The following is a 13174-nucleotide window of genomic DNA, read 5'->3' as shown; positions in this document are numbered from 1 at the left end:
TTTTGCGGTATGGGGGATTGAACTCAGGACCCTGCGCTTGTCAGGCAAGCATTCTACTGAGCTGTCTCCCTGGCCCTGGAAAGATATTGTAAAATTATTAAATTTAACATTTGAAAAAAAGCTTTAAAAAAAAACCCAACAGATCTTGCATCATAATCCAGACTAGCCTTGAACTTGCTGTGTAGCCAGCTCAGCCTCCTGAGCACTTGGATTATAGGAATATGGCAGCATGCTCTGTGAAAGTTGATTTCTTTTTCTTTTCTTCCTTCCTTCCTTTCTTTCTTTTTTTTCCCCTCTCTTTTTTTGGTGCTAGGAATTGAACTCGTGACCTCATGCATGCCAGGCAGGTGTTTTGCTCCTGAGCTATATCCCTGGCCTCCTGATTTCTTTTTCTTTCTTTCTTTTTTTTTTTTTTCTTTGATTGGGGAGAGTATTGAATTCAGGACCTTGCACTTGCCAGGCAGGTACTTAGGCAGCTGTCTGATGGCTGAGCTAACTTCCGGGCCTGAAATTGATATTTTTAAAGTAGAAATTAAGTATGTAACTTACAAAATAATGACTTTCTGCAGGTTTATAGTATAAATTTGCCAAAGAACTAAGCAGAGCAGAATACAAACAGGAACTGTTGGAGCGCAGAGAACCTAACGCGTGTGACCTTGTCCCTGTGATTAGTACCTCCTTGGACTCTGTTTGGTGTCTCTGTTTTTATCTACTCTGCAGCTTGTGCAGTTTGATCCCTCTGTTTCTTCATGCTGCTTTCTTTCTTCTTTTGCTTTTTCTTTTTTTATTTTATTTATTTATTTTTTGGTGGAACCAGGGATTGAACTCAAAACTATTTTTTTTTTTGGCAGAACCAGGGATTGAACTCAGGCCCTTGCACTTGCCAGGCAGATGCTTGTGCCTCTGAGCTAGTTCTCCAGCCTGAGACTCTGTTTCAAAACAAAACATAAGTCTACATTAAAAGTTTTAAGCCCTTAATAATTTACCCTGCGCATCACTCAGGCAGCACATTTGTTTATGTAATGACTCAGGCAGACGTCAGTTCTTGTACTGAATACATGTGATAGAACTACTGTTTTTATATTTCCTGTTACCTTAAAAAAATTAATGAAAAAATAGGCAATTTTTGGTCGTCCTATTTTAAATAATTGAACTGGTAAGTAGTTTACAAAGGACTGGGGGTAGCTCAGTGATTGTCCCGGGCTCAGTACCAGCTGCTCCATGCCAAGCTGAGCACAGTGACGCGATCCATGTCCCTCCTTGCAGAGCAGCCAAGGCTTGTGTCCTCACTGGGCAGGGTGGCCTGGAGCTCCTCACCCGCGAGCAGCACACACTCTGCACTGAGGCTGTACCTGCGTGAGCCTCTTTTGTAATCTAATACTTTTAGTTTGAACAGCTCCTAATCCAAGAAAAGACTATTGATTTATTTTTTTGCATGGTACTGTGAAGTAGCTATACTCTGTGTTTGAAAATTCATAATTTTAGGAAATGTGAGGAACTAGTCAGATTTGATCAGTAAAATAGTGTCTTATGTGAAATGAATTATACCAAGGTAATTTGTAGTACTGAGATAATTTATTTTTTATTTTTATTTTTTTATGGCTTTGAAATTTTATTTTATTTTTTATTTTATTGAGAAACAGCAATAAGATTTCAAAACTGATTAATAGGACAGTTTCAATAATTAATACATTGTACATTGTTATCCTCTTAGTGGTTATCCATAGTACAAGATGCAGACAGGATGTCCTGTCCAAACACTATTAGTACAAATCTTTCTTCTCATTGAATTAAGGGAAAGTAGCTGTATATCTATCCTAACTATTCTGCATATACAGATACAAAATGGTCCTTCCTTTGTATCCCCTTTTTTTGTTTAGTCCTGTCAGAGATGGGTATTGTATTGGCATCTAAATACTATAGGTGCATGAATTCAGCAGAACAATCCAACACAGTCCAGGAGTCCACAACAGTAGTGGGTTATCCACAGAAGTTGTTGACTTGAGCCTTTCATAGCTCAGCATATTAGTATGGCTTTACTTTATATACCTCGTTTTTATACTTTTCTGCTGGATGGCTAAGACCAAGATAAAGCAAGACCTATATAACAAGAAATGTAACTTTTGTATCTGATAAGGTCAGTCAAGTCCCCTCAGGATTTATCTTGTAGCCCTGTACCACACTTTCTCAGTGTCAGGCATGAGGATGAGTCACAGCCATTGCTTGACCAATTTGCTCCCTGTGAAAGCCTGAGAGAATGTTTTTTCTCCAGGTTACTCTCTTTAGGCACACAATACATCATCGATCACGTTGCTCTATGGCCCCATAATCTCCTTGATCAGAAAATTTGGGACACAGTTGAGTTACATGCTGTTACAAAGACATGTGAGATCTACAGCTTTTTTTTTTTTTTTTTTTTTTGTAGAACTGGGGATTGAACTCAGGCCCTTGTGCTTGCCAGGGAAGCACTTATTCTACTGAGCCATCTCCCCGGCCCGTACTGAGATAACTTATAGTTACCTTTAATATATTTTCATTCAGTTTCCTAATATTAGTTACCACTTTACTGTAACTAACTAGTAAAACAGTTATTAAAGTATACTTGTAGGGTAGGTGGTACTGTTAAAATTGGAGTCTACTCCTGTTTTATAGCATTTAATAATTATGCTTAATTCATACTGCATATGACTTAGTGGTTACGGACGTGTTTCTCTCTCTTGTAGAGTGGTGAACACAGAAGCCGAGGTGCACATGCGAGAAGAGATGGGACTAGCGGCCAGTAAGGACACACATTCTGTTGGCTGTTAAGCCTAGCACAGTTCTCACAGAGTGCTGTAAAAATGAGCTCTTCTTAGTGGGCCTAATTTTAGCCAGTAAACAGAAATAAATTGTAGTTTTACTTTATTTTTTTCTGGATCTAACCCCTTCAAATTAACCTTTTGGCATGCTAGAAGACATTAGAACTTCCTGTCATAGTTACTTTTTTGTTGCTGGGACAAAATATCTGACACTCAGAAGTTAGAGGAGGAAAGGTTTATTTTAGCTCATGGTTTGTACAGGTTTCAGCCCGTGGCTGCCTGGCCCCACGGCAGGACAACACAGCAAGCGGGCACTGTGAAGAAGAAACCTTTGGCAGGTAGGGAGGAAGCACCCAGGCTGCCAGCCTGCTGGCGGGGGCCTCCTGTGCCCAGGGTGGACGAGTCTTCCCTCCTCAGAAAGCCCCTCACCCACACCCAAAACTGTGCTGAAGCAGTCGGTGGGTTGATCCAGTGTCACATACTCATAATCCAGTCTCCCCACCGAGGAGCACATCAGGTTTGGGGGTGACACCTGGATGTAAGCCGTAAGACTTGTTGCAAGTTGGTATGTTAAAGATTTGCTCATGTGACTGGAGAACCAGTATGCACTTTGGAGAGAATAACTTACTTGGTTGCCTCTTCCTCTTCCTGGAGCTATAGCAGCTGGAGTGGGCTCACTCCCTCTTACAGGTACAAGTGAGTGTAAGGCGCCCACAAATCCCCACTAACCAGCGTTTTTAGTTTGCAAACCTCAAGGAAAAACAGCCTCAGACAGCGGCAGACACAGTGGGAACAGATCCTGCCAACCTTGACTGGATTTCATGTTTGCTTTTCAGTTGTGATATGAGAAGGCCTTTCGGTAAAATAATGATGCCAACATTTAATTTTGAGGAATACATATTAAAGTCATGTATAAATTCATCCCATGAGCTCCAGGGTTTCTTTTAGTTTAGCAGTGCTAGGGATAGCAGCCAGGTGCTTTAACAATGAGCTACATCCCAGGCCAAGCCCTGGAGTTGAGTTTGTTACAACACTATTTTGTAGTTCTTTCTCACACATAGGAAAACTCACATTAAAGGTCTTTCCCGAGTGTTTACCAGTTTGAACAAAGCCAGGGATTACACCTGGAGAGTCATGTTCTCTATCGTAATATGTTAGTCTGCTAGAGTGAAAAGCTTTGCTTTAGTCTGTGGATTTGGTAACCAGTGTTGCCTGGGAGTGTTGTGAAAGTGAGTTATAAAAGGTGAGAATCAACTGAAGCATATGATTAAAAATAGAAAAAAAACTTTAGCACAGATACTTCTTTGTTTTGGGTGGATCCAGGGATTGAACTCAGGCCCTTGCACTTGTCAGAGAGGCGTTTATTCCTCTGAGCCATCTCCCCAGCCCCAGATACTTCTTTTAGAAATGTGAATACCGTATATTAGATAAAATAGTGTTCAAGATTGATTAAAATTAGAAAAATTTTAGAATCCTTAAAGGATAGACATTTGTACACATAAAAGTTTGTGAAAACACCTACTTTTTTCTTTTAATTAATTTTTTATTAGTACATGTTTATAGTACATAGTGATTATACTCACCATGGAGAGTTAGAATACATTCTTTTTTGTGCTCAAGATATTTTCTATCTTGAATTACTGCTGAAATAATAAAAATGTGGAGAGGCTTTAGCACTCACATTGTAGTAAGCCGTGACTTACCGACCTACAGCCGTTTTAATCATAGCTAAACTTTGTTATGAGCCTTGACTGAGGTGGAAAATGTCTTAGTTTTGAGAAGTAAATTTTGACTTTGATCATATTTCCTTTGTAGGCACATGGAGAATTTAGTAAGAAGTAATGGGAAAGATAAAGACTCAAGAAGGAAGGTAAGGCTGCATGTGTAGGGCCAGGCAGGCGGACATATGCGAGTGCAGCCCTGTGCTTGGCTGCCGGCGGCTGAGCTGCATGAGGGTCTGCAGAGGTACAGCAGACTCGCGTGAGGGAAGAAGGCATGTGTAGGTGTATATGCAGGTGGCTTGGGTAATTGTACTGTTGATTTTTCTTTATTTTTTCTTTTATTTTTTATTTTTTTTTCAGAACCAGGGATTGAACTCAGGCCTTTGCACTTGCCAGGGAAGCGCTTATTCCACTGAGCCATCTCCCCAGCCCCTGTACTGTTGATTTTTTAAAAAAAAATTTTTTTATGTATTTTTAGGGAAGGGCCTACACAGTTTTCAGGGTCTCACCACTAGATTGGACTCATAGCCTCCCAAGTGCTGGGATTATAGGTGTGCACCACCACGCCCAGTCTCAATCACTGTCTCAGTGCCCCCCTGGGGCAGGGCTGGCATGGCAGGTCTGGGGATTGAAACCCCAGCCCCTGCACCTGCTTGCAGGCATTTTAATCTGCTGAGCCATTTGGCCAGCCCTGTGCATTTGATTTCTGCTGGCCTATTGAATGGAGCAGTTAATATTTTTAAGTTTTTTCTTTTTTAAAATTTCCTCTTTTTTAAAACCAGTTTTGCATGATTATATCTGGTAATCTATACAACTAATTTTTTTTTTTTTCTGCAACTGGGGATTGAGCTCAGGCCCTTGCACTTGCCAGGGAAGTGCTTATTCCACTGAGCCATCTCCCTGGCCCCAATGTACAACTAATTTGAAGATAAGTTTATGTAATACAACAACCATTGTTGAATTCCTGCTATTTTGTTTTTGTAAAATTCTGTATCATTTCTAATATTTCTTTCCCCATTTTGTATTCTCTTTTTTTTTTAAAAAAAAAAGACTCAGTTAAGATTAGGAAACTTAACAAATTGAAAGTAAAAAGATGAACAAAGAAAAACATCAGACACAACCCTGAGCCAGCGATTGGCTGTCCTAGCATCAGGTGAGCAGGGAGTGTTGGGAGAGACATACACTGCACAATGGCCAGATCCGCAGTGCAGCAGTGCAGCAGTGGCACTTCAAATGAACGTGGACCCAGTGAGATCCCCCACATATAAGAAGAGTTGATTGGGCTGGTGAGATGGCTCAGTGGTCTAAAGCACCTACTTACAACAAGCTTAGCAAAGCACAGGGACCGCAGTTCAATCCCCCAGCACCACATGCCAGCCAGCCCCGCCCCCTGGTGGGCTGAGCTGGCCACACGCGCACGCGCGCGCACACACACACACACACACACACACAAATACATAAAAAAAAAAGAGTTGACAAAATTGAAGGGTAAAGTAGACAACCCATGATAAGGCTTAGCATCCTACTTTGGATTGTGAATAGCACACCTTTGCTTGCTAACAGCAGTTTGAACAAGTTAGATGAAAAGGACAAGTTCTGAGACATTAATTAACAAAGCTGCCTTAGGAAGGAATAGTTTGAATAGACCTATAACAAGCAAAGAAATGATGTTAGTGTTGAGAATCTTCCCACCAAGAAGCCAGGTGGAGAAGGCTTCCTGTGCGCACTGTGCCAAGCACTCGTGGTTGTACCAGTGTGACCTGCCATCCGTCTCCTCACACTTCTGCTCTCACCTTTAAACACCTCATGTCAGGGTCACACTGTGCTGTTCTCATCACTTAGTGTGTCAGCGTTTCTCCATGTTCTTCATTACTTTATACCGTTCCACAATTATTAGAATAATCTTCATAATGATTACATAATAATTATAAAATAGTATACCCTGGAGGTTGATTATCATCAAACCATTTTTCTAGTTTTTGGTTTTGTTACTATGAAATGTGGCAACCATACTTTGACTTCTTTTGAATTATTTCTGCAGATTAATTTTTCTTTCTGTGATTTTTTTTATTGGCACTTCTGATCTTATAATCATATACAGCATTGTGGTGCTACATTTTGTGTGCTTGTTGTCTCAGTTACTTTTCTCTTGTTGCTGGGACAAAGTACCTGACACCCAAAATTAAGGAAGGAAAGGTTTTTTATTTACCTCACAGTTAATGGAGGTTTCAGTCCGTACTCAGAGTGGCATGTGGCAGAGGGCAACAGTTCATGGTGGCAGAAAACAGCAAAGCAGCAAGAGCAAGTGGGAGGTGTAATGGCAACAATGGCTACAGAGAGCAAGTCTGCCTTTCTTATGTTACATTCAGGCTGTCCGCCCCAGGCTGGGTGTAGCACCATGCCCATAATTCCTGCAGTACTCTGACCATAATCCCAGCCTTGGATCATGAATCAATCACTAATTTTCAAATTCTGCCCATAACTGCATGAGGCATTGGGGGACAACTAGACACAAACAGTAACGCTGTGTCCTGTGCATGAGCACAGAGCAGGTGGCTGCACAGAAGAGGGCTGGTCGGGGAAGCCTGTGCCCCATTCATTTGGTGTGGGACACACGGTCAGATCATTCTTGGCCTGCCATAATATCACCTCAGAAAAATGAGCTTTTATTTCTTGTGCTATAATCTTTTATGATTATATGTCAATATGTATATTTGGGAGTTTGTTTTACTTACAAATGTGCTATGTAATGCATGTTTCCCACTTTATTTTGGAAATCTTTCAGACGATCCAGATCTGCTTCATTCTCCCCCCCAACCCCGCATGCCTTCAGGGCAGGTTTGGCTGGCTTGAGTTGTGGGGATGCTTCATTATTCTTGTGGGTAAATTAATTTATCTTTCTCTTCTTTTTCTCCTCTCTCTCTCTGTCTCTGTCTCTGTCTCTGTCTCTGTCTCCATCTCTCTCTCTGTCTCTGTCTCCCTGTCTCTTTTGTTTTTCTCGCTCTTTTTCTTTTTGAGACTGAGTTTCACTATACAGTTCAGGCTGGCCTTGAACTCACTTTGTAGCCCAGGGATGTCTTAAACTCACAGTGATCATCCTGTCTCACCCTCTTAGATGCTAGGATTGCAGGTGTGTGCCAGCCAGTGGATAGATTCTTGAAGTAGACTTGTGGAATTATTGGATGAAGTGGTAGGGTTTTTTTGTTGTTGTTGTTGTTTTCTTAATGTCTCTTAATTTTTTCTATAAACTCCAGAATGGAATTATTCACTAGAATTATAAGGTGAACCATACTTATAATTTAAACTATTCTAGAAATCATATTAATAAAGTTAAAAAAAGACATTAATTTTAATAGCATTTATGATCCAAAAAATGTAAAACAGGAGCCTTTTAACATCAAATCATATAAAAATTTAGATTTTTTGATTTTTTTTTTTTTTCAAGAAGAGTTAAGTGTATGGCACATTTTTCCTGAGATAGAGTCCAAAGGGTGTAGGGATCCGTTGGTCTTACTGCAAACAGTGCTACCTGGGGAGACATGGTAGCAAGGATGAGAAAGACAAAAAGACAGGAGCTGGGCTAGGTGGTCACTAGTCTGCCTGATGGAAGACTAACTCACCTGCACAACAAAATGATCTTTTGGGGGCTTGCTGATTAGCTCAGTTGTTTAAAGTGCCTGCTTAGGCAAAACTCAGTCAGGTGCAGTGGACCACCAGTTTGATCCCCAGTTTCACATGCCATACCAGGCCCGCCCTTAAGGCAGCCTGAGCCAGAAAAAAAAAAAAAAAAAAAAAAAATCCACCTCAAAATCATCCTTTATTTATACTTTTGCAAAGTTAGTAACGCATGATGCAAAGTTGCCTAGCGACTAATAGCTGACTGGGAACCAAACGGGGTGGATGTTTTTCTCAGGACTGAGGTATCTTGATTGCTTTAGGCACTGAGGCCCAGTTCCACCTACACACATTTGATCAATTTCCTAGCTTCCTGTGTCTCCCAACAGAAGGGGACCTTGATCTCTGACTTATGATTGCAATTAGGTCCTGTCTTTTATGGTATCAGCACTAAATTTATCTTGGCTCAGTTCTTTAGCATGTGGAGAGCCCACTCGATGCCTTGTATTGTCTGGACCCATGGAGAATCCCTGTCCTCACGAAGCCTCTCTGTGCTGCCGTCGGTTTCTGGGCTGCCGCCTTGTTCTGGGCTGTGGTCCCTGGGTATCAGATCTTCCTAGTGCCAGTGCCAGCAGCAAGTGATGTCTGCATCACTTCTTGTGCATCATTCTCTTCAGTCTTCTCGCTGGCACTATGAAGTATGTACTATAATTTTCACTTTTTAAAGAAGACAACCAAGGTGCAGAGAGTTTTAGTCATTTTCCCTGAGCCGCGCTGCTCACCGGCCAGTCCTGAGTGTCACAGCGTATACCCCCAGTGCTAAGGATAGCACCTCCTGGGAGGAAAGGGGATGGCTTTCTGTGTGCTTGCTTGTGCTGATGCTGACGTAGCTGTCCTCTGTCCTCCAGCACAGCCATGAGGAAGGCCTGGCTGCGGGGAAGTCAGCTCTGGGACAGGGCGCTGAAGAAGCCGTGGTAAGGAGTGCCTGTCTTTTCACCTGTTCACGGTCTCACCCCAGTATACCCTTTGTGTTACTTATGGATTTATTGGCATCATTATTATTCCCTCTAGACAGTAGGACAGATATGCAGGGTGTTATGGTTTGTGTCTAGTTGTCCCCCCAAAGCCTCATGCAGTCATGGGGTGTGGACTTCTAGAGTTTGTGTTAACTCATGATCCACTGGGATTATGTGTGATCCAAGGCTGGGATTATGGGTTTTAGTACTGCTGGGATTACCCATAGGTGGGTAAGTATTGGGAAGTACCCATAGGTGTGAGTACTTCCCCTACCCTGGGGCAGGTAATTTGCATTACAATGTAAGGAGGGAAGAGAAGCTAGCTGCTTGAGCTGCTGCTATCCCTCCCTTGCACTCTTGCTCTTTGCCACTGCATGAAAGGTTGCTTTCTGCTCTGTGCTGCTCTGCGTTGGACCCAGCTGAGTATGAACTGAAACCTCCAGTAACTGTGAGCTAAATAAACCTTTCTTTCCTTCATTTTGAGTGTCGGGTATTTGTCCCAGCAAAAAGCAACGAGAGAAGAGTAACTAAGACACAGGGGTAGCCACAACCCTAACATAAATTTTGTCTGCACCAGTTTGAATGTCCCCCTTGAAGGGTTTTTTTTGTTTTTTTTTTTTTTTTTTTTTTGTTTTTTTTTTTAGCTCCGAATGCCTTCAGGGCAGGTTTGGTTGGCTTGAGTTGTGGGGATCGAACCAAAACAACCTGAGCCTGACTGCTTTCTTGAAGCAGCCACTTAAAGAACTGAGCTAAGGGGCAGGCCCCTAAATGTCCCCCTTGAGTAGAGACTGTGCCTGGTTGTGGGGTAGGGGGTACAGATCTGACTGCAGACATGGATGTGCAGCCCGTGCTCCCTTGGGAATAAGAGCTAACCAAAAATAGACCCAACTGTAATCAATACCTTGTCATTACTGTTGGGATGGTCAGGGTCATGCAGAAGATTTCACTTCTCTATTCTCTTGCTCAATGGCTGCTCTGTAATGCCAGGTAAGGCAAGGATAGGCTTTTTGGAGATGGCTTTTTTTTTTTTTAATGTATTTAGGACAGAGTCCACAGGGTCTATAGGGTCTATAGGGTCTCACTACACAGGTCGGACTCAAAGAAATTCTCCTGTTTTCAGCCTCCCAAGTGCTGGGATTACAAGTGTGCGCCACCACCCTCAGTCTCAATCCCTGTCTCAGCACACCCCTGGGGCGGGGCCGGCACAGCACACCGGGATCAAACCCCACCTGCTGCACTCAAGTAGGCTCTTTAGTCTGCTGAGCTATCTGGCTGGCCCTTGGAGATGGCATTTTTGATCTCTAGTTAGATCTCATTTTGGGGGGAAGTATGGTATCACAGGAGAAGGATCTTGTCATGTAGTTCAGGAGGCTAGCCATGAACTCACTGTATATTCCAGGCTGGTGTTGAACTCACAGCAATCCTCTTGCCTCAGCCTCCCTAGTGCTGGGATTATAGGCATGCACCAGCATACCTGGTGTGGGCTGGGAGGTTCCTGTGGGTAGAGGCAGCCTTTTCAATCCTGTGTGGCTTCCAAGTTGAAGGAAGGTGGGGGAATTGAGTTAAACAGATAAATTAGAAGCCACATGCTTCAGGCTGTTAGTTGATGCTACCATAAATAATGATTTTCAGGTATCTGTGTGAAATCAGAGGGAGAAAGAAATTTAGGCATCTGCACCTGTGAGAACAGTTGATCCTGGGTGACTATGTGCCTTGTGGGGTCTGTGAGGTGTGAGGCAGATCTGCCTTCTTTGGGGTGGTGCCTTCCCAGGGTGCCGTGGCGCTTTTCACTTAGTAGTAAATAGGTTGATTTCCTCACTTCTTTTTTGGGTTGAATGTATTCCATTGTTAGGGTAGGCCACCTCCTGAATGACCCCTGGTTGGTTCCTTTGGAGTTGGGCAATTGTGAATAGAGTTCATTCTAACATCTGCATGCAGGTATTTGTGTGGACAGAAATATTTTTTCCTCCTCTCAGTGGTACCGCGGAACATACTTGCTAGATTGTTTGGTAAAGACTGTTCGGTTTTGTGGGGCGCTGCCTGATGTCTCGCTGTGGCTGCGTGTTGTGCATCCCCCTGCAGCCCTGCTGCCCATGTGCTCGCCAGCACCTTGTGTGGCCGGCATTGTGGGCTTTCCTCATCTTGGTGGATGCATCCTGGTGTCCTCCTGTTTTAACCTGCACCCCCGTGGCGTGTGATGCAGAGCATCCTCTCCTGTGCTTAGTCTCTGTCTCTGATCTTTCTTATTGAGAGCTATGTGAAGGTTGTTGGCCCATGTTTTAATTAAGCTGCTTATTTATTCTCTTGCTGTTGAGTTTCGAGAATTATTTGTGTTTAGATAGCCATCTTTCATCAGATATTTCTTTCACAAATGTTTTCTGCCAGTCTGTGATTTTCTCCTCTCTGCCTTGACACTGTCTTCCACAAAGTAGTGTATTATTTTTTAAAAAAATGTATTTAGTACAGGGTCTACAGGGTCTCACTACACAGATCAGACTTGTAGTGATCCTCCTGTTTTCAGCCTCCCAAGAGCTGAGATTACAGGTGCACACCACTATGCCCAGTCTCAGTCTGCATCTCAGTGCACCCTGGAGGCGCCGGCACGCTGGGGATCTAACCCCAGTCCCTGTGCCTGCTTAAGCAGGCACTTCAGTTCTCTGAGATATCTGACCATCCCTTTTGCAGCCTATCATTCTTTCATGGATTGTTTTACATCTAAAAAGTCATTATCACCATGTTAAAAATTATCTGGGTTTTTTCCTGCTATATCTTCTTGAGGTTTAGCACTGCATTCTCTGCACAGGCTGTGATCCGTGCTGTGTTTGTTTTGTAAAGCAAAATCCTGTGTCTGTATTCTCTTCCTTATTTTTGCATGTGGCCAGCCAGCAGTTCCAGCACTATTATTTGCGCCGTGAGATTGCTTTTGCACCCTTGTGCAGCAACAGCTGACTGTAATTACATGAGTATATTTTGGGGCTCTCTGTCTGCTCTTTGGTCAGTGCCATGCTGCCATGATTGCTGTGGCTGTGCACTGAGTCTTGACACCCGCCAGTGTCAGATCTCCAGCTGTCTTTCTCCTTTATAGGATGTTGACTTTTCTGGTTTTTATGATCTCTTCAAACAACCTATGGAGTCAGCTTATTGATATCTACAAATTTACTTACTGGGATTTTGATCGGGATTGCATTGAACGTGTGGAATGAAGTTGGGTAGAACTGATGTCTTGACAATCTTGACTCTTCTTGTCAATGAACATGAAATATCTCTTCTCTTATCTGGTCCTTTGGTTTTGTTCAGCAGAGTTGTAGTTTTCCTCAGAGAGATCTTGCACATATTTTGTTAGATTTGCACCCAGGTTTGGGAGTTATTAATATAAATGGTAATGTTTAAATTTCAGATTGTACTTATTCATTGACTTACATATTAACTTTGTCCTGTAAACTTGCTATAATCATTTTCTAGTTCTAGGAGGGTTTTTTGGTGGAGGGGTCAATTCTTTCTAATTTTCCACACATACAACCATATCATCTGGGAACAGTTTTTTTCCTTCCTTTTCAGTTACCATTAGCATAACTTCAGTTCCTTTTCTTGTCCTATTGCGTTAGCTAGAGCTTCCCATGTAATGTTGACAAGGATCAGTGAGAAGGAGTATATTTGTTTTGTTCTGATCTTGGTAAGAAAACTTGTTTCTCATCAATGAGTGTGTTATTAATTTTCGATTTGTTGTCGTTTATCAAGTTGAGGGTGTTCCCTTTATATTGTTTGCTGAGAACTTTATCATGAATGGATTCTGAATATTGCTGAATGCCCTTTTAGCAGCTATTTATATGATCATGTGATGTTTCCTTTTTGTCTATTTAATAGATTATATTGATTTTTTTATTTTCTTCCCCCCCCCCATAATTTTATTGAGAAACAGATAGCAGTGAGACAGTTTCAAACCAAATTGGTAGGACAGTTTCAATAATTAACACATTGCATACATTCTTCCTAGTGGTTAATTGCTGTACAAGATGCAGACATG

General features: G+C 42.3%; 1 protein-coding gene across 5 annotated transcripts in view; it reads left to right on the top strand.

The window, feature by feature from the left end:
- Wdr60 (WD repeat domain 60) overlaps positions 1 to 13174 on the top strand; it is a 76195-nt gene that overhangs the window by 21387 nt on the left and 41634 nt on the right. For 2 of the 5 annotated variants that reach the window (XM_023712917.1, XM_023712915.1), the window contains exons 6-8: positions 2724 to 2779; positions 4614 to 4668; positions 9043 to 9108. The exons of 2 other annotated variants lie outside the window; for them this stretch is intronic. In XM_023712917.1, coding sequence (XP_023568685.1) covers positions 2724 to 2779; positions 4614 to 4668; positions 9043 to 9108 — 177 coding nt within the window. The remainder of the gene's footprint in view (positions 1 to 2723; positions 2780 to 4613; positions 4669 to 9042; positions 9109 to 13174) is intronic. One more of the 5 variants, XM_023712916.1, reaches the window with a different exon arrangement.

The sequence above is a fragment of the Octodon degus genome, unplaced genomic scaffold (genome assembly GCF_000260255.1).
Source record: "Octodon degus isolate 3935 unplaced genomic scaffold, OctDeg1.0 scaffold00027, whole genome shotgun sequence".
Classification (NCBI taxonomy): Eukaryota; Metazoa; Chordata; class Mammalia; order Rodentia; family Octodontidae; genus Octodon; species Octodon degus.
Note: the sequence above shows the minus strand (reverse complement) of the source record. Positions and strands in the feature narration are given on the sequence as shown.